This window comes from Podarcis muralis, chromosome 14, assembly GCF_964188315.1.
Source record: "Podarcis muralis chromosome 14, rPodMur119.hap1.1, whole genome shotgun sequence".
NCBI classification, from domain to species: Eukaryota; Metazoa; Chordata; class Lepidosauria; order Squamata; family Lacertidae; genus Podarcis; species Podarcis muralis.
In genome coordinates this window covers 11,314,702-11,340,446 of record NC_135668.1, presented here as the reverse complement: position 1 = coordinate 11,340,446, position 25,745 = coordinate 11,314,702, and the positions used below count along the sequence as shown (strand labels likewise).

The following is a 25,745-nucleotide window of genomic DNA, read 5'->3' as shown; positions in this document are numbered from 1 at the left end:
CGCAAGACGAAAAAAATCGCAAGACGACAAAACTCGCGGAACGAATTAATTTCGTCTTGCGAGGCACCACTGTATTTTTTTAAAAAGTTGCTTGGAACCTTTTATTCTTTAATTTTACTGCCAATGGATGGAGACTCGTCTGCTGTAACTCCTGAAACTCTGTGTAGAATATTCCCTTATTTGCAAAAGTTACTGTCTGTGATTTATTCTAGCCTAGGTATTTTTGTGGGGAACATTTGGTTAAAGATGGGTGAGGACAGATGTAAATCTAACCAAGTTTTCATGTGCTTGCAGCATTGGGAGAGTAAAGAAGCTCTCTTCCAAACCTCTCTAACAGAGATCACTACTTCCTACTTAGGCATTGGGATACTGGAGAGCTGGCAAACCTACCCAGAAGTCCCTCTGGACAACACCACGCTGTCTTGATTATATTGCCAGACTCACTTTTGTAAGGATTAGGGTCCAGCTCTACAACATGCTGCATTCTTAGGGGCAGCAGAACCCTGAGGAGAAATTTTAGGGCTCTCTGTGATTTCCTGTATCATCCAAGCTGTGCAGTGTATTTCTAGATCTGAGTCTTCAGACAGCTGATGTAGAACCCCATCTCCAGCTAAAGCTGGCCAGTCTCAGATATTTGGAACAGGCAAGGAGGAAGTCTGTGTGGGCTGCCTCATTTGCATTTAGCAACAGCTCCATCTCTTGCAGTAGAGCAAGCCAAACCTTTTAATGAATGATGGATCACAAACAAATCACACCACACGCACAGAAGGAATTTTAAGAACCGGAGGGAGGTGTTTAGTACAAAGAGACTGATTTATATGAATAAATAACAACTCAACATGCCAGGCTGTGATTCCAAGTTTGGAAAGTTGGGGAGTTTAAAAATACAGGCACAATATCGTTACATCTAAATATATCTCCTTTTACATACTACAGTCTGGAACAAGAGAGCATTGTACAAAGGCAATAAATCTGTCAGTAAGGAGCATTCCACTAGAAATGTATTTTGTAAAGGGTTTTTTAAAAGATGAGAGAAACAGTGAAAAATACCAGCAGGTGCTTGTTTTTGGTTGTAGTAAGAATAGGGGGGGGGGGTAGAACACTAAATATAACCCAATTAAATTATTTTTCTCATTTTGATTCCCCACCCCCAATTGTCGTTATCATGATAATGATAATGATGATGATAATAATAAATTTTTATTTATATCCCGCCCTCCCCAGCCGAAGCCAGGCTCAGGGCAGCTAACAACAATAAAATAAGACAACATTTTAAAATCATTTCAATAAAAAAATTACTTCAAATCAAATTGATGGCAACCATTGGGTAGAGTTCTGTGAAGATTGCCAAAGGAGGGAGTCAGGCTGTGCCCTGGCCAAAGGCCTGGTGGAAAGGCTCTGTCTTGCAGGCCTTGCCGAAAGATGTCAAGTCCCGCAGGGCCCTAGTCTCTTGTGACAGAGCGTTCCACCAGATTGGAGCCACAGCCGAAAAAGCCCTGGCTCTGGTTGAGGCCAGCCTAACCTCTCTGTGGCCTGGGACCTTCAAGATGTTTTTGTTTGAAGATCATAAATTCCTCTGTGGGACATACCAGGAGAGGCGGTCCCGTAGGTACGAGGGTCCTAGTCCGTATAGGGCTCTGAAGGTTAAAACCAGCACCTTAAACCTGATCCTGTACTCCACCAGGAGCCAGTGCAGCTGGTATTGCACCTTAAAATTATATACATTTTTATAATTGGGCTTTCTGTTGCTTAAATAGTAGCCTTTTCCTGAATGGCCTAAGACCCCTGTTGAAATCAAAATAGCTTTTTAAAATATAATTTCTTAATTGTAAATATTGATAAAACGAGAACCTGGTGCAACCATCTTCTCTACTGTTTGGTCATGTGACTTAAATATGCATTCAATCAGTCAAAATTCTTTAAACATTATCACATCACTTTCTTATGAGCAGTAGTAGTTTGCCATGGCCCTCCCTTCTATAAATACAAAACGATTAATTTCCTGAGCCAGCTGGGATATCCCTGGTGATTTCTCTACATATTTCCCAAACTTTGATAAAACACCACAATCTTACATGGGCTGGGACAACAAAGGAAGCTCAGATTGGCACTAAAACAGCAGCTATATGGACGCCAAGTGAGTCTGTAGGGAGATCATTGTACATTCGATGTGCATTAAATTGCATGGATCTGCCCTCCGTTGGCACTGTTTGTCATTGGCGCTTGCTCTGCCTGTCTCTGCCTCCACCTACTGGTGACCTCCCTGCCCCTACCAGTCCCAAAGGGCACTAGACCCCACTGCCCCACCTGTTAAGTAAAGGTAAAGGACCCCTGGACGGTTAAGTGCAGTCAAAGGCGACTATGGGGTTATGGCGCCCATCTCGCTTTCAGGCCGAGGGAGCCGCCGTTTGTCCACAGACAGCTTTCCGGGTCATGTGGCCAGCATGACTAAACTGCTTCTGGTGCAACGGAACATCGTGATGGAAACCAGAGTGCACAGAAATGCTGTTTACTTTCCTGCCACAGCGGTACCTATTTATCTACTTGCACTGGTGTGCTTTTGAACTGCTAGGTTGCCAGAAGCTGGGATAGAGCAACGGGAGCTCACCCTGTTGCAGGGATTTGAACCTCCGACCTTCCGATCGGCAGGCCCAAGAGGCTCAGTGGTTTAGACCACAGTGCCACCTGCGTCCCACGACGCATGATGCATGGAGAGCAAGGGTGACCCTGTGTCTTGCTTTATTGCCCTTGATCTTCCATAGAATCCTAGAATTGTAGAGTCGGAAAGGATCTCACGGATCCAACCCCCTTTAATTCAGGAATCTTTTTGCCCAACATGGGGCTCAAACCCACGACCTGCGATTAAGAGCTTCATGCCGTTGGCATGCATATATATGGTATGACAAGGTAAAATCGCATAAAGGCTTTAAAAACCATATTGTTAGGAAAGCATTATACAATGTGTGGATAAGATACAAAGACCTATTGGAAAGCAAAACTCCCAGGTGGTTATCACCAATGGAAGCTAAAGAGACTAAAAAACTTAATATGGAGTCGAAATGGCCAAAATACTGTGAAATCTTAGAACAAGACGGAGAAAGAGTTAAACTACAGAGTTATGAGAAATTAAAATCTAAGGTAAGAGATTGGTTGCATTACCTCCAGATAAACGAGGTATTTAAACAGGACAGGAAAATAGGTTTCCAGATGGAGAGGTCAAAATTAGAAACAGAACTGTTAGAATCCAATACTAAGAACTTGTCAAGAATGTATAATTTGCTGTTGAAATGGAATACACAGGATGAAACGGTTAAATCAGCTATGATTAAATGGGCACAAGACATTGGTCATGATATTATGTTTGCTGACTGGGAACAGTTATGGAATACTGGAGTTAAGTTTACGGCATGCAATGCATTAAGAGAAAACATTATGAAAATGATTTATAGGTGGTACATGACCCCAGTCAAGCTCGCAAAAATTTATCATTTGCCCAATAACAAATGCTGGAAATGTAATGAGACTGAAGGTACCTTTTATCACCTTTGGTGGACATGCCCGAGGATTAAAGCCTTTTGGGAAATGATCTATAATGAAATTAAGAAGGTTCTTAAATGGACCTTCTCTAAAAAGCCTGAGGCTTTTCTCCTGGGCATGGTTGGCCAATTGGTGACAAGGAAGGATAGGACGTTTTTTATGTATGCTACTGCAGCAGCAAGAATTCTTTTGGCAAAGTATTGGAAGACACAAGAGTTACCCACTCTGGAAGAATGGCAAGCAAAGGTGATCGACTACATGGGATTGGCAGAGATGACCGGCAGAATCCGTGACCAGGGGAAAGAGACAGTGGAAGAAGACTGGAAGAAATTTAAAATTTACCTTAAAAATTGTTGTAAAATTGAAGTGTAATGAGATGTTAAGGTGTTAAGAAATAGAGAATTGCAGCTGTAAACAATAAGTTAAGGAAATTAGAATGAAAGTGAATTAATTAATCAGTTGGAGGGTTGCTGAAGAAAGGTAAAAACAAGGATGCAGAAAAGGGGAGGTATGGGGAAGTCCAGGAAGCAAGGTGTAGGAAGATAAGATTACGAAAGTATACATGTTTATATGTTTGTATGTTTTGTTTGTTTTGTTTGATTGTTTGTTTTTATTATATGCTTGGAAAATTAATAAAAATTATTTTTTTTTTAAAAAAAAAAAGAGCTTCATGCCAAAGGTGTCTTCTATATTCATGGCTGTGTAGCCCCAGGTTTCGTTTAGAGAAAACCATACGAGGAGAGAACAGGAGCTCTGAAGTTGCCCAGCAACCATTTGCAGCACCTAGGCAGCAGACTGAGGAGACAGACTGGTTACCTGTTTGCATTCTTCCCCATGATGGGGAGATGGATTAGTGCAGGCTTCCTCAACCTTGGCCCTCCAGATGTTTTGAGACTACAATTCCCATCATCCCTGACTACTGGTCCTGCTAGCTAGGGATCATGGGAATTGTAGGCCAAAAAACATCTGGAGGGCCAAGGTTGAGTAAGCCTGGATTAGTGAGTGGATTGGTGAGAAAGATCCAAACACCAGAACAACTAACTCTTCAGATGCCTGCTGTGATACATTGGGAGAGAAGAAAGCACTATACACTGAAAGCAATATCAGGTCACTTTAAACAGCCATAGCTTCCCCCAAAGAATCATGGGAACTGTAGTTTGTTAAGGCTGCTGAGAGTAGTTAGGAAATCCCCTCAAAGGCTTACCACCCCCAGTGTTCCCTGTGAAGAGAGGGGGATCATGAAACCACTCTGGGAATTGCAGTCTCGGAAGGGGAAGAGGGGTCTCCTAGCAACTCTCTGCACCCTTTACCCTCAGGATCCCCAGTTCACTTAGGATCAGATTCAGTTGTTGCAACCTGAGGATGTGGACGGGGCACCTACAAGCATGTAGCCAATTGTTGCTCTATTGACCTTTGCCCATCTTGACTTACAAGAGCAAGCCATCCCATGTCTGGGCAAAGTGATGGAGAAGCCGGTTGCCAGGCAACTTCAGGGATACCTGGATGAAGCTGATTATCTATCCAGATCCATTTCAGTCTGGCATAAGGCCCCGTTTTGGCATTGAAATGGCCTGATTGCCCTGACGGATGTCCTTTAACACAGCGGTTCTCAACCTGTGGGACCCCAGATGTTGTTGGACTAGAACTCCCATCATCCCTAGCTAACAAGGCCAGAGCTCAGGGATGATGGGAGTTGTAGTCCAACAACATCTGGTGACCCACAAGTTGAGAACCGCTGCTTTAACAGGACAGGAGTAGGAAGGAGCACACTCCTCTTGGTTCTCCTGGATCTTTGAGCAGCTCCTGAGGTCACCAACTGTGACATCCTTCTGGACCACAGCAGTGAGCGAGGCTGTGTAGGATGGTGGTTCTGCTCCTACCTGACCAAACAACCCCCTTCCCTGGACTATACTTGGGCCTTCCATAGTAACTCAGGATGGTATAAATTAACAAGGGAAACTTTTCCCAGCATGGCAGTTGTGTAGTGTGTGCACAGAGGCACAGGGATGGTTGCCCCAGGTGAAAAATTATTACGGGCACAAAACTTCAAAATAATAATAATAATTCTCCCTCAGTCTGTGCCTCTCTCAAGAGGCAGGGAACGCCTCAAATCCCACCCACCGTGGTCTCACAATTGCACTCTCATGCTTTACTTCCCTCACTTCTTCTATCAGGTGAAAGGCACATATTTTGTTGGGCAGTTGCTGTGATCTGCATTTAACAGAAGGTGAAAAGGGAGAAATGGGTGGGAAGGTGATCCAGGAGGTGGGTGGGCTGCAATTGCCACGCCAGTGCTGTCATATGTTACAGGGCACAATACTTGTCTTGCCCCGGGTGCTTGCAACCCATGTTACACCACTGCGGCGTGGAAATAAGTATCTCCCATCACCACCAGCTAAGGTCTGCCAATTAAGCTCCTGTTAAAAGTACCAACACAGGTGGTGGTTTTTTAAAACGTTGGCCACTCTTGTCATGAATCACCTTGAATTGTGAAGTCATTCTGGTTAAAAAGCAGAGAGAGAGAGAGAGAGCGAGAATAATTATCATCATAATGAAGTTAAATCAATGGTGTTAATTGTCATTAGCAGCTGTTAACACTTGCTATGGTTCATGGGGAGAGCTTGCTCTGGACCAGAAATCTCCGTGCACCAGCATCAGGACAGCAAATCAAAAGCACTTATGGAACCAGCAAGTCCTAATTATTAGCGTTCGGTTTACGGTATGTTTTCCCCTTTAGCCCCAGCGCAGTCATTAAAGTCTTAACAAATTGAGATCAGCACTTTGCTCCCTGCAAATCATTGAAATGCTATGGTGACTAATATCCTGCTCGGCTCAGTTGCCTTTGGACGTACGGAGCTATGCTTTGAAAAGAAGGAAGAAGAACTATGGTGTCCCTGGCAGTGGCAGGTGACCATCAAGACTGGAAGGCTAAGATGCCAACAGCAGGTGGAGCCAAAGCCAGCAACAGGCAGAACCAACTGATTCTCATTTGCACGCACACACACACCATTCTCCTCCCTACCAAGTTCTAGGCTGCTCCTCACTGTTGAGTGTGCAGGTGGTACCATTTTGGCTGCTTAAGCAACCTACACAAAGCAGAGCATCAGAAAAAGAGGGAAGGAAAAGCGCTCCTACACACAGCACACAGCTGAACTCTGGAACCTGCTTGGCAGGGCCGGCTACCAACCTCGATAGCTTTGAAAGAGGATTAGAGAAATTCCTGGAGGAGAGGGCTATCTTCGCTATGCTCAACTTGGAAGCAGCAATGCTTCTGATGACCAGTTGCTGGAAACCACAGGAGAAAGTGGTCTTGTGCTCAGACCCCCAGGTGTCCCTGTTTTCCAGGGACAGTCCCAGATTTACAGAAGCTGCCCCAGTTTCTGATTTGACCCCAGAATGCTCCGCTTTTCCTTAGGATCAGTGGCGTAGCGTGGGGGGTGCAGGGGGGGCCGGCCGCACCGGGCGCAACATCTGGGGTTAGGGCAAATCCATGGGTTAGGGGGCGCAAATCCACAGGTTAGGGGGCGCAAATCCACAGGTTAGGGGGGCGCAAATCCACGGGTTAGGGGGCGCAAATTACTTGCCTTGCCCCGGGTGCTGACAACCCACGCTACGCCACTGCTTAGGATGTCCCTGTTTTCATCAGAGAAATGTGGGAGGGTATGTATGGAGTTATGCAACCCCCGAGGCAAGGAGTTTGGAAGACATCTGAAGGCAGCCTTGTATAGGGAAGGTTTTCTAAAAGTTTCATTATGTTTTTATATACAGTGGTACCTCTGGATGCGAATGGGATCCGTTCCAGAGCCCCGTTCGAATCCTGAAGCGAACGTAAAATGCGACTGCGCGTCTGCGCATGCGTGGGTCACATTTTCCTGCTTCATGCATGTGCATGACGTCATTTTGAGCATGCGCGAGCAGCGAAACCCAGAAGTAACGTGTTCCGTTATTTCCGGGTCGCTGCAGAGCGCAACCCGAAAATGCTTAACCTGAAGCGTATTCATCCCGAGGTATGACTGTATGTTGGAAGTAGCCCAGAGTGGCTGGGGCAATCTCCCTGTTTTCATTGGAGAAATGTGTGCTTGTGCTTGAATCCTGCTTGCAGGTTTCCCAGTGAGGCCTCTGCTTGGCCATTGTGAGAAAAAGGATGCTGCACTAGATGGGCCTGATCCAGCAAGCCCCTTACTTGCACCATTGACCCCAGAACACACACCCCACTGGCCTTTGCTCCGCGCTCTCGAGTCCCCTGCACAGCTGATTCCGCTTCTCACTCGCTGGCCTGCCTTTTAAGTTCTGTCCGGCAAGAAAATGCCCTCAATTGCACACCTATGGCCCCTCCACCCATCCACTGGCATCTCTCTCCTCCCCACTCCCCGCCGCCCCACAAAGGTTGCCCACGAGGGAGCGCGATCCTCGGGTCCTCCCAATCCTTTGAGTTACGCGCTCGGTATAAGGGAATGCACGAGGAAATAACGTGGAGACGCCCAGAGAGAGGCGGAGGGAGTTGCTGGAAAGCGATCCAGCTGGATCTCACATCAAGGGGCAGCGAGGAGAACCAGGGAGAAAATACCGTTCCTGCTTCTTGAGCTCTTCCCCCACCCCCAGCCCCTCTTCCTTCTCGCCTCCCCAGGCTGCCCCTCAAAAAAAAAAAAAACACGAGCCAGCGCCGCCGGCCGGCTGGCCTCTCGGCTCCGCCTGTGCCAGCAGCCCGACGCGTTTCGCTGCTAGGAGAAGGAGGAGGTGGCGGCGGCGGCGGTTTGCTACTGCATGTGGCGGAGCTGACCCGGCACTGGGCTGGGAGGAGGAGGAGGAGGAGGAGGAGGAGGCGGACCGGACCGGACCGCCCTCCTTGTCCCTCCCTCCTTCTCCAAGTAATCTGGGCGCCCGACTTCTCGCAAGCGGCCGAGACGAGGCGTTTGCGCTCTTGGAGACGCGGAACCCGGGCAGCTGCTCCGCCGCGCCACCATGGATTCGGATTCCGGAGAGCTGAGCGAGGGGGAGCTGGTTTCTTCAGCAGGTAAAAGAGAGAGAGAAAGAGGCCAGCACTTTTTGGGGGAAGAGCGGGAGGCTCTTGCCTAGCCCGGGCTGCTGCCACGAGGGAGGACCAGGGAGGAAAAGGGCAGACAGCTGATTTGGCGCTGGGGCGCGCGCGTTTCCTTACCCGCTTCCAAGCCACCGCAAACTGGGAAGATCTGGGGAGGGGGCTCGTTATTGCTAGAAAGAAGAGGGGCTTGGAAGCGGCACTCGTACCTTTACCCCCGGCTCTTTTGCACCCTGAATGAATCATATCCATCACCACCGCGTTCAGTTGGACGTGGGCGGGTCTTCTGTGGAAGGTTACATCTCTTCAGAGTTCCTGCATGGTCTTTGGCGGCTGGGTTGGGAGGAGGAACGTACTCTGTGCATGCTCAGAGAGGCACGGTGTTGTTATTAGTGGCGCGGTGACAGAGGGTTTTGAAAGGACGGGGTGGAGGCTGTGCTAACAGGAGGATATATTCTGATATGTGAGCAACCCGTTGCCTCCAGAATGAATTTCTGCCGGATATGCAATTAGTTGTCTCTGGTGGAACAGCAGCAATGGGGTTCGCATCGCTGCTGGATCAGGCCAGAGACCCCTCCAGTCCAGCGTCCTGTTCTCAGTGGCCAACAAGATGCCTGTGGAACGCCCCCAGGCAGGACCTGAGTTCAAGAATCTGTTTCCCCACTTTTGCTCCTCAGCAGCTGGAATCCAGAGGCATAGCACATCTTTCTTTTTTTTAAAAAAATGTTTTTATTAGCAATTTCAACATAACAGCTTATCAAAACATATCATATTCATTATTTCCCCCCTTTTCCCCCCACCCCCAAACCCTCCCCCCTCCCCCAGAGACTTCCCTCAGCTCCTCTCTCTGATTTCTCAACACATATTATTCTCTGCATGTTATAAAATTATGCAACTCCTACATTATCTATCTGCCATGTTATCAATCAATAAATTTGCGTATGTTTATTCAAAACCTGCCAAGGAGTCCAGTTCATTTTGTTGTCTTTTTAAGTAATTTGTAAAAAGTTCCCATTCTTGTTTAAAGTCACAGTCGTCCTTATCTCGTAGTTTGTGTGTCAATTTAGCCAGTTCTGCATAATCCATCAGTTTCTCTTGCCACTGTTCTTTTGTCGGGGTTTCCTCATTCTTCCATCTTTGTGCTATCAAGACTCTTGCAACTGTTGTTGCATACATAAATAAATTCTTTATTTTCCTTGGCAGGGTCTTGTCCTACAATCCCTAACAAAAATGCTTCTGATTTTTTAACAGATGTCATTTTAAACATTTTCTTCAGTTCATTATATATCATTTCCCAATATTTTTTAACTTCTTTACTTTCCCACCACATATGATAAAAAGTCCCTTCTACAGAGGCATAGAGCCAGTGGGTGTAGTGGTTAAGAGCGGTAGACTCGTAATCTGGTGAACCAGGTTCGCGTCCCCGCTCCTCCACATGCAGCTGCTGGGTGACCTTGGGCCAGTCACACTTCTCTGAAGTCTCTCAGCCCCACTCACCTCTCAGAGTGTTTGTTGTGGGGGAGGAAGGGAAAGGAGAATGTTAGCCGCTTTGAGACTCCTTAAAGGGAGTGAAAGGCAGGATATCAAATCCAAACTCTTCTTCTTCTTCTAACAATGGAGGTAGAACATAGCCTTCATGACCATAGCAGCCATTGAAACCTCCTCTTCCATGATGTATCTGTTCCCCTTTTAAAGCCATTCAGGTCGGTGACCATCACTGCATAGCAATCTCATAGAATTGCACAATTGTAGAGTTGGAAGGGACCCTGAAGATCCTCTAGTCCAACCCCTCACAAGGCAGGCATATGTCCCATCCAGCTTGGCATTATCAGCACCATGCTGTAACCAGCTGAGCTATCCAGGCTGAGCTACCTACTTTGTACCTAATATGGAACCCTGGATTCAAATCCCAACTCAGTTATGAAGCTTAGTGGGTGAGCCTCGGCTTGTCACAATGTCTTGGTCTGACCTACTTTGCAGGGCTGTTGTGATGTGGAAAATGTGTGCTGCCCTGGACTCTTTGAAAGGAAGATGGGTGATGGGGTTTTTTAAAAAACAAAACAAAACACCACAAATATGTTCCCTGGCTGAACGTTGCTGGTTCGTGTTGTACCTCACAACTTAGGCACAAGCAACAAAGGGAGAAGAAGCCTTAAACGGACTCAGGCCATTGTTCCATCTAACTGAGTATTGTCTTGCGCTGACTGGCATCAGGCAAGGAGACATCCAAAACATCTGCTCTATCCCTGAGCAGTGTCAGCATTTGTTTGAGAGGTGCTTGGAAGCCCCACTTCCTGTGCCAAAATGTTTACCTGTGCTTTCTGCCCTGCAGGGGTTGGACTAGATGACTCATGGGGTCCCATCCAACTCTACAATTCTATGATTCCAGATGTGGGGGATGTTAGTGGTTCCTTGGCAGTTTGAGAGAGACTCCTTACAACCGCCTGCTTTCATGTAACCTGTTCTGAATCTGACCGCTTAGGCAGTTGGTGAACCTACAGTCCTTCAGATCTCACTGGACTGCAGCTTCCCTCATGCCTGAGCCTTGCTAGCTGTGGCGGATGACCTTTGGAGTCCTGCAACACCTGGAGAGCTGCAGATTAGCCTTCCTTGCCCTCAAAACCTCTCCATGCTTCCTCCATGATTTGGGTGCCTTGCAGCCTGACTGAGGTAGTCTTCCCCCACTCCCAGTTGGTCATGTCGATCATCCAGGTGCCAGTGTGGTGTAGTGGTTAGAGGGCTGGACTAAGACCTGGCAGACTAGGGTTCCAATCCCCCCTCTGCCGCAAAGCTCAGTCAAATCTGTGTGCAGGGCAGCTGTTTACCAGCTCCATCTGGTACGTAGGCTGAGACCCTACCTGCCTGCAGACTGTCTCGCCAGAGTGGTGCATGCTCTGGTTATCTCCTGCTTGGACTACTGCAATGCCCTCTACGTGGGGCTAGCTTTGAAGGTGACCTGGAAACTACAACTAATCCAGAATGTGGCAGCTAGACTGGTGACTGGGAGTGGCTGCCGAGACCATATCACACCAGTCCTGAAAGACCTACATTGGCACAATTCGAAGTGTTGGTGCTGACCTTTAAAGCCCTAAACGGCCTTCGAAGTGTTGATGCTGACCTTTAAAGCCCTAAACGGCCTTGGTCCAGTATATCTGAAGGAGTGTCTCCACCCCCATCATTCTACCCGGACACTGAGGTCCAGCTCCGAGGGGTTTCTGGCAGTTCCCTCACTGTGAGAAACCAAGTTACAGGGAACCAGGCAGAGGGCCATCTCGGTAGTGGCGCCCTCCCTGTGGAACGCCCTCCCACCAGATGTCAAAAAGAACAACAACTACCAGACTTTTAGAAGACATCTGAAGGCAGCCCTGTTTAGGGAAGCTTTTAATGTTTGATGTATTATAGTATTTTAATATTTTTTTGGAAGCTGCCCAGAGTGGCTGGGGAAGCCCAGCTAGATGGGTGGGGTATAAATAAATTATTATTATTATTATTATTATTACCTCGCAGGATTGTTGTGGGGATTAAATGAGGAGGGCAAGATAACTATGTACACTCCTTGGAGAAAAAAGGCGGGATAGAAATGTAATAATACACATGTCAGATTTAGAAAGCTGCCTTTCTAGAGAGTGAGACCATTGGTCCATCTAGTTCAGTGCTGCCTGCACTGGCTGGCAGTGGCTCTTCAGGGTTTCAGATGGAGGTCTGTCCCAGGCCTACCTGGAGATGCCAGGAATGGAATCTGAGACCTTATGCATGCTAAGCTGATGTTGCCACTCAGCTATGGCCTTGTGACAGTGCTAGAAACTCAGATATATAAGCTAGGTGAGAAATGGCTCCTTAAACCAGGGTTGCAGTCGCCAACATGGAATGTCTAGTTGCCATTTGGGGGCCAGCGGCCCAAAAGTCGTATTTTTCAATACAACTTTTTTTGTTTCTGAAATTCAGTCTGATTGGGCAGATAAAATATAATGGGTGGAATTCTACAGGATGTGTTGGCAGTGTGTGAAAACAGTCAGGGCTCCGAGGTTCCCCAGGCATGGACCTCCAGATGGGGGAGACGTCAGACGCCGCCATCCCAGCACCCGGGCATCTTCACTTGGTTGCAAGCAGGGGCATTTGGTGAATTTTGAATGCTGAGGACAATAAAGGAATAAAGCAAGGTGTAAGTCAGCCAAGGTGGGGACGCAGGCGGCACTGTGGGTTAAACCACGGAGCCTAGGACTTGCCGATCAGAAGGTCGGCGGTTCGAATCCCCGCGACGGGGTGAGCTCCCATTGCTCAGTCCCAGCTCCTGTCAACCTAGCAGTTCGAAAGCACATTAAAGTGCAAGTAGATAAATAGGTACCGCTCCGGCGGGAAGGTAAACAGCATTTCCGTGCGCTGCTCTGGTTCACCAGAAGCAGCTTAGTCATGCTGGCCACATGACCCGGAAGCTGTACGCCGGCTCCCTCGGCCAGTAAAGTGAGATGAGCGCCGCAACCCCAGAGTCGTCCACGACTGGACCTAATGGTCAGGGGTCCCTTTACCTTTAAGTCAGCCAAGAGTTTGAAATGAGCAATTCTAGGCCAGACTCTAAAGGAAGGTTGCCTACTGCAAAGGCTGCTCATAGAGTCACAGAATTGTAAAGTTGGAAGGGACCAGGCCACTGATCTAGTCCAACCCTCTGAAATTCGGAGATCTTTTGCCCCACGTGGGGCTTGAACCCACAGCCCTGAGATCAAGATTCTCTTGCTGTACAAACTGGGTTATAATGATGGGGATTTGGCTCATTGGCACTGAAAGAGTGTCTCGCAGTTGGGTGTGATGTGCAAGTGCCCTCAGATATGCTGTGAAGGTGGCCTGACGAAGATTTGTGTTTAACAAGAGCATAGCTAACTTGGGGCAGTTTTGTCTTTTACAAGGTTTCAACCAGCCTGAGTGTTGGTCCATGAAACTACAGTGGTACCTTGGGTTACGAACGCTTTGGGTTACGAACTCCACAAACCTGGAAGTAGGTGTCCTGGGTTGCAAGCTTTGCCCTGGGATATGAATGCAATTCCTCTTCCGGGGCTGCGGGAGGCCTAGGTAGGGAATGCGCACCTCGGGTTAAGAACGCTTCGGGTTAAGAACGGACTTCCGGAATGAATTAAGTTCGTAACCCGAGGTACCACTGTATAACAGACAGCCAGTGCAGATCTTTCGATGCTGGTGTAGAACTGGGTGCCCTGCTAAGCACCCTAGCAGACGCATTTTGGAAAGCTGCAGCTTCCAAACCAGGTGCAAGGATAGCCCCCGCCACAGCATATTGCAGTAGTCTAATTCTAAGATTACCAATGCATTGACCACCATTTAAAGACCACCATTTAGTCAACCTTTTTATACCTACTGCCCACTAATGCATCTTTATTGATGGTAACATTTCCTTACTGCCCACCAGTGCTCGATGGAAGGAGGATTCAGCTTGTGCCGTAGAACCCCCTACCGCCCACCTAGAATCCTGAAACTCCCACTAGTGGGCGGTAGGAACCAGGTTGACAACGCCTGATTTAAAGGCTCTCCGTGTGCTTGCCATTTTGTTAGATGTTGACAGCCCAGAATAAAAGACAGGGTTATTGACTGCAGTGGAATCTGGTCCGGAATCTGCAACTAGTGTGGAAGCCAGCGGCCAGGATCCTCAAAGGATCAGGTCACCAGCAACATGTCACTCCTTTTGCTGGGAGAGCCTCACTGGTTGCCGACTTTAACACAAAGTTCTTGTGTTAATTCACAAAGCCCTAAACAATTTAGGCACATTGATTCCTCATGTTCCATCTTCATCACTGAGATCTTCTGGCGGAAGGCTTTTGGTGGTCCCCTATGCCCCTGAGGTTCAGCCATCCTTTACCAGGGTCTGAGCCTTCAGCATGGCAAACCCTGCCCTGTGGAACTCCTTGCCAATAGACGTTCAGCAAGAATAATCCCTATTTACTTTTTAAAAATGTATTGTTCAGACAGGTCTTTGGAATGTTTCTCTTTTTTTTAACCAGTGGGTTTAATCCAGTGCAAGTCCTACTCAAAGTAGACCCATTGAAATTAATGAGCATGACTATCTCAGGTCTATTCATTTCAGTGGCTCTACTCCAAGTTTGGATACTTGTTTTTATTGTTACTAATGTTTTTACCAATGTTGTTATTGTTGTGTTATTGTTATGTTGCACACCACCTTGTTATAGTTCCTACTAGTGAGGGGTGTTTAACACTGCCCAGGAATTTGTTGAATATTGTGAGTTTTAAAAGGGTAGTACAATTTGTGAGTTTTGACCCATCACGCCAAAATTTGGGCAAAGTCAGCCGAAACCATGTTTTGGTCTCCATGTTGATTCAAAATGGAACTCAGCACCCAGACATCAACTAAAACAGCCATTCCACCTCGGAACCCTTGTGCTGAGTTTGGCGAGAATATCTTAAGAGGAGGCCGGAACTTTGCGAAAAATGGACAAATTCACACCAAAGTCACATTTGGGTCCACCAACTTGATTCAAAATGGCGCCCACTATCCAAACATTGATAAAATCTGCGGCTCCACCTCAGGAACTCTCATGCTGAGTTTGGCAATGAGAGGCAGCTGAACCTATGCCAAAAAATGGGCAAAATTGCACCAAAGTGACATTTTGGCCCTCCATCTCGATTCAGTGTTGACACTTTTGGGTTATATGGGCCATTGATTTGAATTAGTGTGCAGTTTCTCATATTGCAGATATTGCAGTTTTTCTTTTCTTTTCAGGACCCAGAAAAGAAGTGTTGAAAGTTAACAACAAAACAAAAACCGACTTCCACTTAGACTCTTTTTCTTCACCTTCTCAAAAGACGTAGGATAAAAACGATGTCTTCACCTTCTTTGCCTCCTCCTTGAGAGTGATTCTTACTCACCATAGGTGACCAAAGAAGGAACTCTTTACACTTACAGACAAATGTTGAGAACTCCCTTGTAGGTTAAAAAAAATCTTGCATATGGCACCCTAAGACACTGTCAACTGCAAGGATTCAGATTTAGAAAGGCGGTTTCTTGTTAGCTAAATAAACATTTGCGCCAATAAATGGACTTATCTAAACAACAAGAAAAATAAACATGCCTTAAATAAATAAGAAATGAAAGCCTGATACACTCTCTCTCTCTCTCTCTCTCTCTCTCTCTCTCTCTCTCTCTCTCTCTCTCTCTTATGATTGTATCCTGCTAAGTCCTACTCAGAGTATCCCCATGGACATGAATGGGCCCCAGTTAGTTGTGTCCATGAATTTAAACATTGGTTATGCTGCAATCCTAACCCTACTTGCCTGGGAGTAAACCCCATTGAATTCAATAGTGGAAATAGTTGAGATCTCACTAATTGTACTCTAGTGTTTCCCTAAGCTAGAATGGGATATAGCTCCTTTTGTTCAGTCTTGTGGTAAACGTCCCTAAGGAAGAACAAATCCCACTGGTGCTAAATCCTTTATCATGGGTGGTATTCCGACTCTTCCAGCTAATTTGGAACAGATGAAAAGTGGGCATGGGCTTTTTGGTGCGACGACGGAACTCTGTTTCACAGAGAGACTATAAACCAGCTGTTTTCCATGGATGGAAAACAGATAAGGTTGGAGGGAAAGCCAGCGGATGGAGAAATGTGTTTTTCCTCCCAGGTCAGTTCCCTGTGCAGTGAACAAATCAAATGAGTCACTGTTAACACATTGGCAGTGGGATAGAATTTCTCATAAAATCTCCCTGTTGGGTCTGTCATGGTACCTTGGCATGCGTAGCAGGCTTTCTGACATTTCAAAGATGAAAATAGGTACTCGTGACACTACAATTTCCATAGCAAGCATTCAAACACATAGGCGTACACACACTGCTATTGTACTTTAGTGTTGGCTCTGTCCCACAATTGGGCCTTCACTCTGCTATTACTGTCTACCCACTGACTGCATAACCAAAAGGGAGTGTGTTCTTCCAGTTAAAGGTACTGTATACTTTATACGAACCGCCCTGAGACCTTTGGGTATAGGGTGGTATAGAAATAAAATTAATACTAATACTACTACTACTACTAATAATAATAATAATAATAATAATAATAATAACAATACTAGAGGGGGAAATATATTCATCCTGTCACACAGTCTTTTTGTGTGAACCACACAATGAAGATTCAGAGAGCTTTGGGGCTGGAGCCGGTAGCTGTAAAGCCCTGTCAACACTATAGATTTAATGCAATAGCATCCCACTTTAAAGAGTTGTGGCTTATTGCAAAGGATCCTGGGAACTGTGATTGGATAAGGGTGCTGAGGCTTGTTAGTACAGTGGTACCTCGGGTTACATACGCTTCAGGTTACATACGCTTCAGGTTACAGACTCCGCTAACCCAGAAATAGTACCTCGGGTTAAGAACTTTGCTTCAGGATGAGAACAGAAATCGTGCTCCAGCGGCGCGGCGGCAGCAGGAGGCCCCTTTAGCTAAAGTGGTGCTTCAGGTTAAGAACAGTTTCAGGTTAAGAACGGACCTCTGGAACGAATTAAGTACTTAATTAAGTACTGGAACGAATTAAGTGATTTCCAGCAACTGACTTTGATGCATATTGCATCCAACATACAGTGATACCTCGGGTTACATACGCTTCAGGTTACAGACTCAGCTAACCCAGAAATAGTGCCTCAGGTTAAGAACTTTGCTTCAGGATGAGAACAGAAATCGTGCTCCGGCAGCGCGGAAGCAGCAGGAGGCCCCTTTAGCTAAAGTGGTGCTTCAGGTTAAGAACAGTTTCAGGTTAAGAACGGACCTCTGGAACGAATTAAGTACTTAACCTGAGGTACCACTGTAGACCACTTGTTCCCCTCAGAGAACTACAATTCCTAGGGTTTCCTGGGAAGGACGACTGAAGAAGGAAGGAAGAGGTAGCTCTTTCTGAAGGGCTGAACTCCTCACTTGCAGAGAGCTTTTCTCCCCTTCCTCCTTTCCAGATTTCGGTCCATCCCACACTCACTCCATTTTTCCCTCCCATTTTTGCCACCCACCAGCATGGTCCCAATGGGAGATTGCCTCCCAATACAACTACCAGGCACAGATTTCCTTAGCACCTCAGCAGGACCTCTCTGCCTGCTACAACCCCATTTAATAATTGATATTTGCATATCTTAAATATTGCCTGCTAAATGCTCAAGGTTGTGGACCAGGTGCTCGGATCGGTCAGGGAGACTGCTTGCACCCTGGACCCTTGCTCCTCTTGGCTGATAAAAACCAGCAAGGAGGGAACAGCTGGCTGGGTAAGGGGGTGTTCAATGCCTCTTTAACGAGAGGGGGTGGTCCCTGCCTGTTTGACGGAGGCAGTGGTAAAACCACTCCTTAAGAAACCTTCCTTGGATTTGGGAAACCTAACTAACTACTGGCCAGTTGCTAATCTCCCTTTCCTGGGCAAGGTTCTGGAGCGAGTGGTCGCAGACCAGATCTAGGCGCCTTTGGAAGAAACTGATTTTCTGGATCCATTTCAGTCAGGGTTTAGGGCTGGTTTTGGCACAGAAACTGCTTTGCTTGAGAGAGAGACAAGGGAAACATGTCCCTGTTAATTCTCCTCAACCTCTCAGAGGCTTTCAATACCATCAACCATGGTGTCCTTCTGAAGCGGCTATCTGAACTATGGGTGGGTGACACCGCTTTGCGGTGGTTCCAGTCCTACTTGGATGGTGGTTCCCAGAGGGTGTTGCTTGGGGAATGCCTTTCAGCCCCATCAGACCTTCAATGTGGGGTTCCACAGGGTTCAATCCTATCCCCCACGTTGCTTAACATCTACATGAAAGTGATGGATGGGGTTATCTGGAGGTTCAGAGTATGTTGTCAGCAGTATGCTGATGACACTCAGCAGGTGAGGCAGTGGAAGTGCTGGACCAGTGTCTTGCCTCGGTAATGGACTGGATGAGAGCCAACAGACTGAAACTCAATCCAGATAGAGGCAGTTAGTGGGTGGTTCCCTAGACCAGATGGGTGGGAGGTTGCCTCCATTTGATGGGGCTACAGTTCCTCTGAAGGAGCCAGTTCATAGCTTGGGGGTCCTCTTGGATCCTTTGCTGTTGCGCGAGACTCAGGTGGCCTCAGTGCCCCAGAGTGCCTTCCATCAGCTTCAGCTGGTGGCCCAGCTACACCCCTATCTGGACAGGAATAGCCTAACTATTGTTGTCTATGCTCTGGTAACCTCAAGGCTAGATTATTGCAATGCGTTATATGTAAGGCTGCGTCTGAAGACGGTTCGGAAACTTTAGCTAGTGCAGAATTCAGCGGCCAGGTTGCTCACCAGAGCAAGACGGTTTGAGCATATTACACCGATCCTGGTCCAACTGCAGTGGCTACCAATTAGTTTCTGGGCCCAAAGTGCTGGTTTTGACCTATAGGGACTGAATTGGCTCAGAACCACCATACCTCAAGGACCGCCTCTTTCCATGTGAACCTACCCAGACCCTGAGATCACCTTCTGAGACCCTTCTTCATGTGTCACCTCCTCGAGAGGTCCAGAGGGTAGCAACACAAGGAACGGGGCCTTCTCTGCAATGGCTCCCTATCTGTGGAATGCTCTCCCTGGGGAAGTTCGCCAGATGCCTTCATTATACGCCTTTAGGAGCCAATTCCTTTTTAACTAGGCCTTTGGTTGATCCGATTGGCATCCTATGCCCTTTTAAAATGGGGTTTTTTCGGGGGAGGGGGTTATTGGGTTGTTGTTTTCATTTTGATTATATATTTTGTGGTTTTATATTTTGCTTTTCCCCCCATGAACCGCCCTAAGACATCCGGGGATAGGGCAGTATATACATTAAATTATTATTATTATTATTATTATTATTATTATTATTATTATTATTATTATTATTTAACGTCATGTCCGGTTTGACCCTTAAGTGTTTATTTAGTCTGGAGCAGCACATGTTGTTGAATCGTTTTACTCTTCCTTCATCGAAATAAAATAAAGTAATGGTTTTGCTAACTGCTTGTTATTCGTTTGCCACCACACAGCAAGTTTCTCTGGGAGCAGGTTTTTTACTCTGCTTTCCGCTCGCCCACGTCTTTACTATACGCAGTACAATACACGGGTTTCTGGGAATGTTTGATTGTTATGCTGTCAGTCACTGCTTGAAGGCAAAAACAGAAAAAAGGGACAAAAAGACTAGGAGGGAGGGGTTCAGGAACACAGGTTTGGAGAGCTAAAGTGGATTCAAGCATTATGTCATCAAATCTGCGCAATAAAACTTTTTGTGGTTTGGAAAGTGGCATGGAAAATGCACCCAAAATTGTTGGGATGAATGAAACGTTAATGGGAATTCTGTAAGCACTCTTCAGATGAGTTGGGGTGAATGATACTTGTCCAGGGCCAGATTTAGGTTTGATGAGGCCCTCAACCAATGAAGGTAATGGGGCCCTTTATATGTCCAGCTGTCCTTTGTCAACAGCAAATTGTCACTGTTTTTTGTGTTGAATATATGCTATATGCGGGACTTGACATCTTTCCGCAAGGCCTGCAAGACAGAGCTGTTCCGCCTGGCCTTTGGTTTGGATTCAGTCTGACCCTTATGTTTCTCTCCCCTTATGGTTTTGATCTATGGGCTACTTTTAAAATGAGGCTGCATTTTAAATTGCATTTTAACCTGTATTTTAAATTGGTTATTATTATTGTTATCGTTGTTGTTATTATAATTATTACTATGTTTTTACTGTAATTTTAATGGTGCTAGCCACCCTGAGCCCGGCTCTGGCTAGCTAGGGCAGGGTATAAAATTTATAATAATAATAATTATTATTATTAGGTAATTTATGGACCTAATAGGTTTCTAAAGCCATTTGCACATAACAAATAGGAGCCTACACAACACAAAACACTGTTGCTGTATGTAGGTTTTATTTTTATTTTTATTTTTATTTGTTTTTTATCTTATATTTTGGAACTGTACATCCAGGTTTTTTCCCCTTTAATTTTTTTTGGGGGCCCCAAGAGAGTGGAGCCCTAAGCTATAGCTTGTTTAGCTTATACGTAAATCCTGGCACTGTGCTTGTTGTCCAACTGCCCTGTAAGCAGGTCAGATATGAATGCTCAGGGAAGACCGGATTTAATGTAACTTCCACGGAAACTTTGTGCAAGCAAATCCAGAGGAATGCTCAATATGTAGGAGCCCATAGGCTGAGAGACTGAGAGCAGCATTCCTCTGTCAGATGCTGGAGGCTTTTAGCCTGCGAGGTCAGAGGTGGATTATCCTAAGAGCCTCCCGAGTGACTTGAGGATACAAGACCCGCACGTGCAGGTTTCTCATGGGCATAGCTCCTTTTGTGCATCTTAAGTCTTCTTTGGTGTCAGGCTGAAGTACAGTGGTACCTCAGGTTACATACGCTTCAGGTTACAGGCTCTGCTAACCCAGAAATAGTGCTTCAGGTTAAGAACTTTGCTTCAGGATGAGAACAGAAATCGTGCTCTGGCGGCACGATGGCAGCTGGAGGCCCCAATTAGCTAAAGTGGTACCTCAGGTTAAAAACAGTTTCAGGTTAAGAATGGGCCTCCGGATCGAATTAAGTACCGTATTTTTTGCTCTATAAGACTCACTTTTCCCCTCCTAAAAAGTAAGGGAAAATGTGTGTGCATCTTATGGAGCGAATGCAGGCTGCGCAGCTATCCCAGAAGCCAGAACAGCAAGAGGGATTGCTGCTTTCACTGCACAGCGATCCCTCTTGCTGTTCTGGCTTCTGAGATTCAGAATATTTTTTTTCTTGTTTTCCTCCTCCAAAAGCTAGGTGTGTCTTGTGGTCTGGTGTGTCTTATAGAGCAAAAAAATATGGTACTTAACCCGAGGTACCACTGTATTCAGCGGTGCCAGATTTCGTAAGGTTTTGGGTGTGGCAAAAATGCCCCCTCCCCCAGAAAATTGTATGTACTGTGTGGAGAAAGTGGATAAGGGAGGTCCTTTTCTCCTACAGTCATACCTTGGTTTTCAAAAAGCTTAGTTCTCAAACATTTTGGCTCCCAAATGCCTGAAACCCGGAAGTGACTGTTCCGGTTTGTGAACTATTTTTGGAAGCCAAACGTCCGACGCGGCTTCTGCGGTTTCCAATTGAGTGCAGGAAGCTCCTGCTGCTAATCAGAAGCTGCGCCTTGGTTTCCGAACGTTTTCGGAAGTCGAACAGACTTCCGGAACAGATTCAGTTCGAGAACCAAGGTATGACTGTACTCTCCTAATAGGAGAACTAGGGGTGTAGCAACGAAGCTGGAACTTGGAAGATTCGGGACAGGACTTCTTCACACATTGCATGGAATTCACTCCCACAATAACTAGTGATGGCTCCCAACTCAGATGGCTTTAGAAGAGTTTTAGGCAAATTCTTGGGGGCTAATGCTATCCACAGCTACTAGCTATGCTGTGCTCTCAGAATGCCTCTGAATACCAGTTGTTGAGAATTCCTCTTGGTTGTTTCATGTCATGTTTGTGAGCTTCCAGGAGTCATCAGGTTGGCTACCGTGTGAATAGGATGCTGGATCCAGCGGGGCTTTTCTGGCCCATTAATGCCCAGAGTGGACAAATTTTAAGGACCTCTGGTTTTTTCATGGCCTCTAAAAGGACTTTTCTTCTTTTCCTGCAACGAAAAGCCTTGCCACCGCTTCATGATGGCTAAGCCGCATTGCGTTCCTGGCACAGGATGCCCCTGGGAACAGGGCAGTATCCTGACCCAGCATTGTTTTCAAGGGCATCCATTAGGAAAATGTGACTATCCGTATTGTGGCTCTTTAGCAGCATCCAAGGCACAAGCGCGCGCTCTCTCTCTCTCTCTCTCTCTCTCTCTCTCTCTCATATATTTCTTTTCAACAACAACAAATCGCCCTTTCCCCTAAGCACTCCATGGCAACCAAAACTCCAAAACAAATGGCAGGACAAACCTGGCTGAGCCCACCTGCCATTTGACTCTTCCTGCCCTACTAGAATTGACTCCCAGCGCTGAGCATTGCTCCTGACCATGACATGCCTTTCTTATGTAAGCGCATGAAAGATGCGGCGCCCGCCTCTCGCTTAATTTCCTCTTCTCTTCCCGTTCCTTCCCAGCCACCCACACTTTTACATCGTGTCTCTCAGACTAGAAGCCATTATCTGAAATTGTGCACGGCCTTGAGTGCTTTGGCAGCATGGATTGCAGTTTGTTCATTTACAGAGGAGTCCAAAGCAGGGAGATAGATCTGTCAGTGCAAAAATCCACAGCATCCAAGGAGCTACAAGTGCCGCAGAACTTGCACCCAAGTCCAGCAATTCTGCTGCACCACACAATCCACACGCACGGCTCCCGGCAGGCCCACCGGCCCCGCCCACCTCAGGGCAGCCAATCAGGGACCAAGCACAAAGCATATGCTCCAGGACGACAGCCGGAACAAATAGGCGTGGTGCCAGCAACACCCAACCACACAGATATTGAAACCCCTCATCCCCATCATGCGTCACTCTGTGGCCCAGAGCAAGGAGTGTGAGCTGGCCCACCCTTGGAAGCCGTGATGCCTCTGCAGGGTCATCCGCCAAGGTGGCAGCATGTGAAACACAAGTGGTGTAGCGTGGGTTGCTAGAGCCCGGGGCAGGCAAGCCGCCGATGCCACCTAAACACCCCTGCACCTGAGCCAAGTGGGACCAAGCTGCACTGCCTGCCTGCCTGTGGGCAGGGGGGAGCCTGGCTGGCCGACGTGGCCCTTGGCAGGCAAATCTCCCTGACGCCCAGGGAGAGGAGCATGGGACAGGCTACGCTGGGGTTGCCCCTCACCTGTGTCCCTCTGTCCGCACCCTCTCACCTTTTGCCAGGGAAGGGTGAGGATACTCATGGAAGCCGGCACCTGCGTGGGGGCACCTGGTTGTGCCCCATCAGAAGTTGTGCCCTGGGCCACAGCCCCCATGCTCCCCCCCCCCACTATGCCACTACAAAACACCACTACCACAGCAGCAAATGCAAGGGCGGCAGCTAGTCTCCCAGCTAGATGCCTTGGCAGGTAGCTTCACCAACTGGAGTCAGTGTGGTGTAGTGGTTAAGAGCGGTGGACTCGTAATCTGGTGAACCGGATTCGCTTCCCCGCTCCTCCACATGCAGCTGCTGAGTGACCTTGGGCCAGTCACACTTCTTTGAAGTCTCTCAGCCCCACTCACCTCACAGAGTGTTTGTTGTGGGGGAGGAAGGGAAAAGGAGAATGTTAGCCGCTTTGAGACTCCCTAGGGTAGTGATAAAGCGGGATATCAAATCCAAACTCTTCTTCTGATGGAGTGGCTTGGAGACTGTGACCTCAAAAGCTCACCTTGGCTTGTGGAGTTTGCTTGCCTGAGCCTAAGAAAGCTGTTGCCCCATATCAAACCTCTGGAAAGGCACCCGCCACGTAAAACTGCATAACATCCCTGACACTTTCGCAGGAGTGCCAGCTTCAAGGCGGCGTATGTCTCCTGCCAGAAACACCTGGGCTCCTGCTTCTCCTAGCTCACCTGCATCACCTGCAATATTTCTTGCCAGCAGCTTTGGGGGGGATGGATGACTTTGTACGGGAGGCTGCATTCCAGCCATGCAAAAGACGGCTTTTTACTCACACACCTCCTCATCCTTCTAGGCAACCAAGAGGCGTTATTTCTGTCCCGGAACAGTTTGTGGAGCAGGATCAGTGAGGGGTTCTGACCTGGCGGGAATGGGCTGAGGAGAGTGCCAGGGAACAGACAGGGAATCCTGAACCCTCCAACATTTCTCCGATGAAAATAGAGACATGCTCTTTAATAATAATAATTCTATTATTTATACCCCACCCATCTGACTGGGTTGCCCCAGCCACTCTGGGCAGGTTCCAACATATATAAAAACATAATAAAACATTAAACGTTTTTTTAAAAAAACTTCCCTATACAAGGCTGCCTTCTGAAGTCTTCCAAAGGACATATAATAATAATATTATAATAATTTATTATTTATACCCCGCCCATCTGGCTAGGCTTCCCCAGTCACTCTGGGCGGCTTCCAACAAAATATTAAAATACAGTAATGCATCAAACATTAAAAGCTTCCCTAAACAGGGCTGCCTTCAGATGTCTTCTAAAAGTCTGGTAGTTGTTGTTCTCTTTGACATGTGGTGGGAGGGCGTTCCACAGGGCGGGTGCCGCTACCAAGAAGGCCCTCTGCCTGGTTCCCTGTAACTTGGCTTCTCGCAGTGAGGGAACCGCCAGAAGGCCCTCGGAGCTGGACCTCAGTGTCCGGGCAGAACAATGGGGGATAGTTACTTATCTCCTTGGCTTGGGGTTCACGTAACTCCATACCCTCTAACAGATCTCCAATGAAGATAGAAACGTCCTAAGGAAAAGCGGGACATTCCGGAATCAAATCAGAAACCGGGACGGCTTCTGTAAACCTCGGACTGTTCCTGGAAGACACGGACATTTGGAGAGTCTGCTACCCATACAGCTACTTTTCCTAGTGGAAGGGTGCCTGTAAGCACCCTTTTAAAAGCAAGCACTTACTGTGTAGCTTGGCTCTCCCTAATGCAGATTTTGCACGTGGGGCTTCTTGATTGCAACCCAGGAAAATGACAGCAAATTATTTCAAGGGTGGAGAGCCAGGCCTGACCCCATCCAGCTCTGCTTTCGACTGGCATGTGTCTCTTGTTTTAAAATTGCCTCTTGCCTCTGCTAAAGCGTGGCCAAGAGATGCTTAGGCAGCCGTTGCATATATCATGATACGCTTTGCGTATTTGCTAACCCGGGAACACCCACGCTGTCCCGGCAAAGTGTGAAGCGTGGTATCTGAAAAGAGCTTACAGAGTGTGTGTGTGTGCGCGCGCACACATGCACAAGAGAGGGAGGAGAAGCCTTATGTTACGGCGCTCCTCCTGCCCTTACGAAACCCGGTGCTCAAATTACAAAATTGCTGTGTAAGTCGGGGAGAGCTTGCATGTAATTAGCGTTTCAGCTGCATCGCATCTCAGAGCTGGAATGGCTTCATCCTGGCCCCGTGCCCTGCCACCCACCGCCGCCACCCCTTACACACACACACACACACCCTGGTTTGGGAGAACTTCAGCCAAAGTCCATGGGCATGAAGCCTGTGACAGCCTGACAGCTGGAAGCCCAGACAGAGTCTGCACACAGCAGCAGAGTTGTCTCAACCCATTATCTGCCTTGTCCCGGGATTCTGTCCATTGTCAGCCTCAGCCT

General features: G+C 47.3%; 1 protein-coding gene across 1 annotated transcript in view; it reads left to right on the top strand.

The window, feature by feature from the left end:
* The first annotated feature begins 8,200 nt into the window (after nt 1–8,200).
* TNFAIP8L3 (TNF alpha induced protein 8 like 3) overlaps nt 8,201–25,745 on the top strand; it is a 72,226-nt gene continuing 54,681 nt past the window's right edge. Inside the window, exon 1 of the mRNA XM_028706166.2 lies at nt 8,201–8,551. Within this exon, the coding sequence (XP_028561999.1) occupies nt 8,500–8,551 (52 nt within the window). The 5' untranslated portion in view covers nt 8,201–8,499. The remainder of the gene's footprint in view (nt 8,552–25,745) is intronic.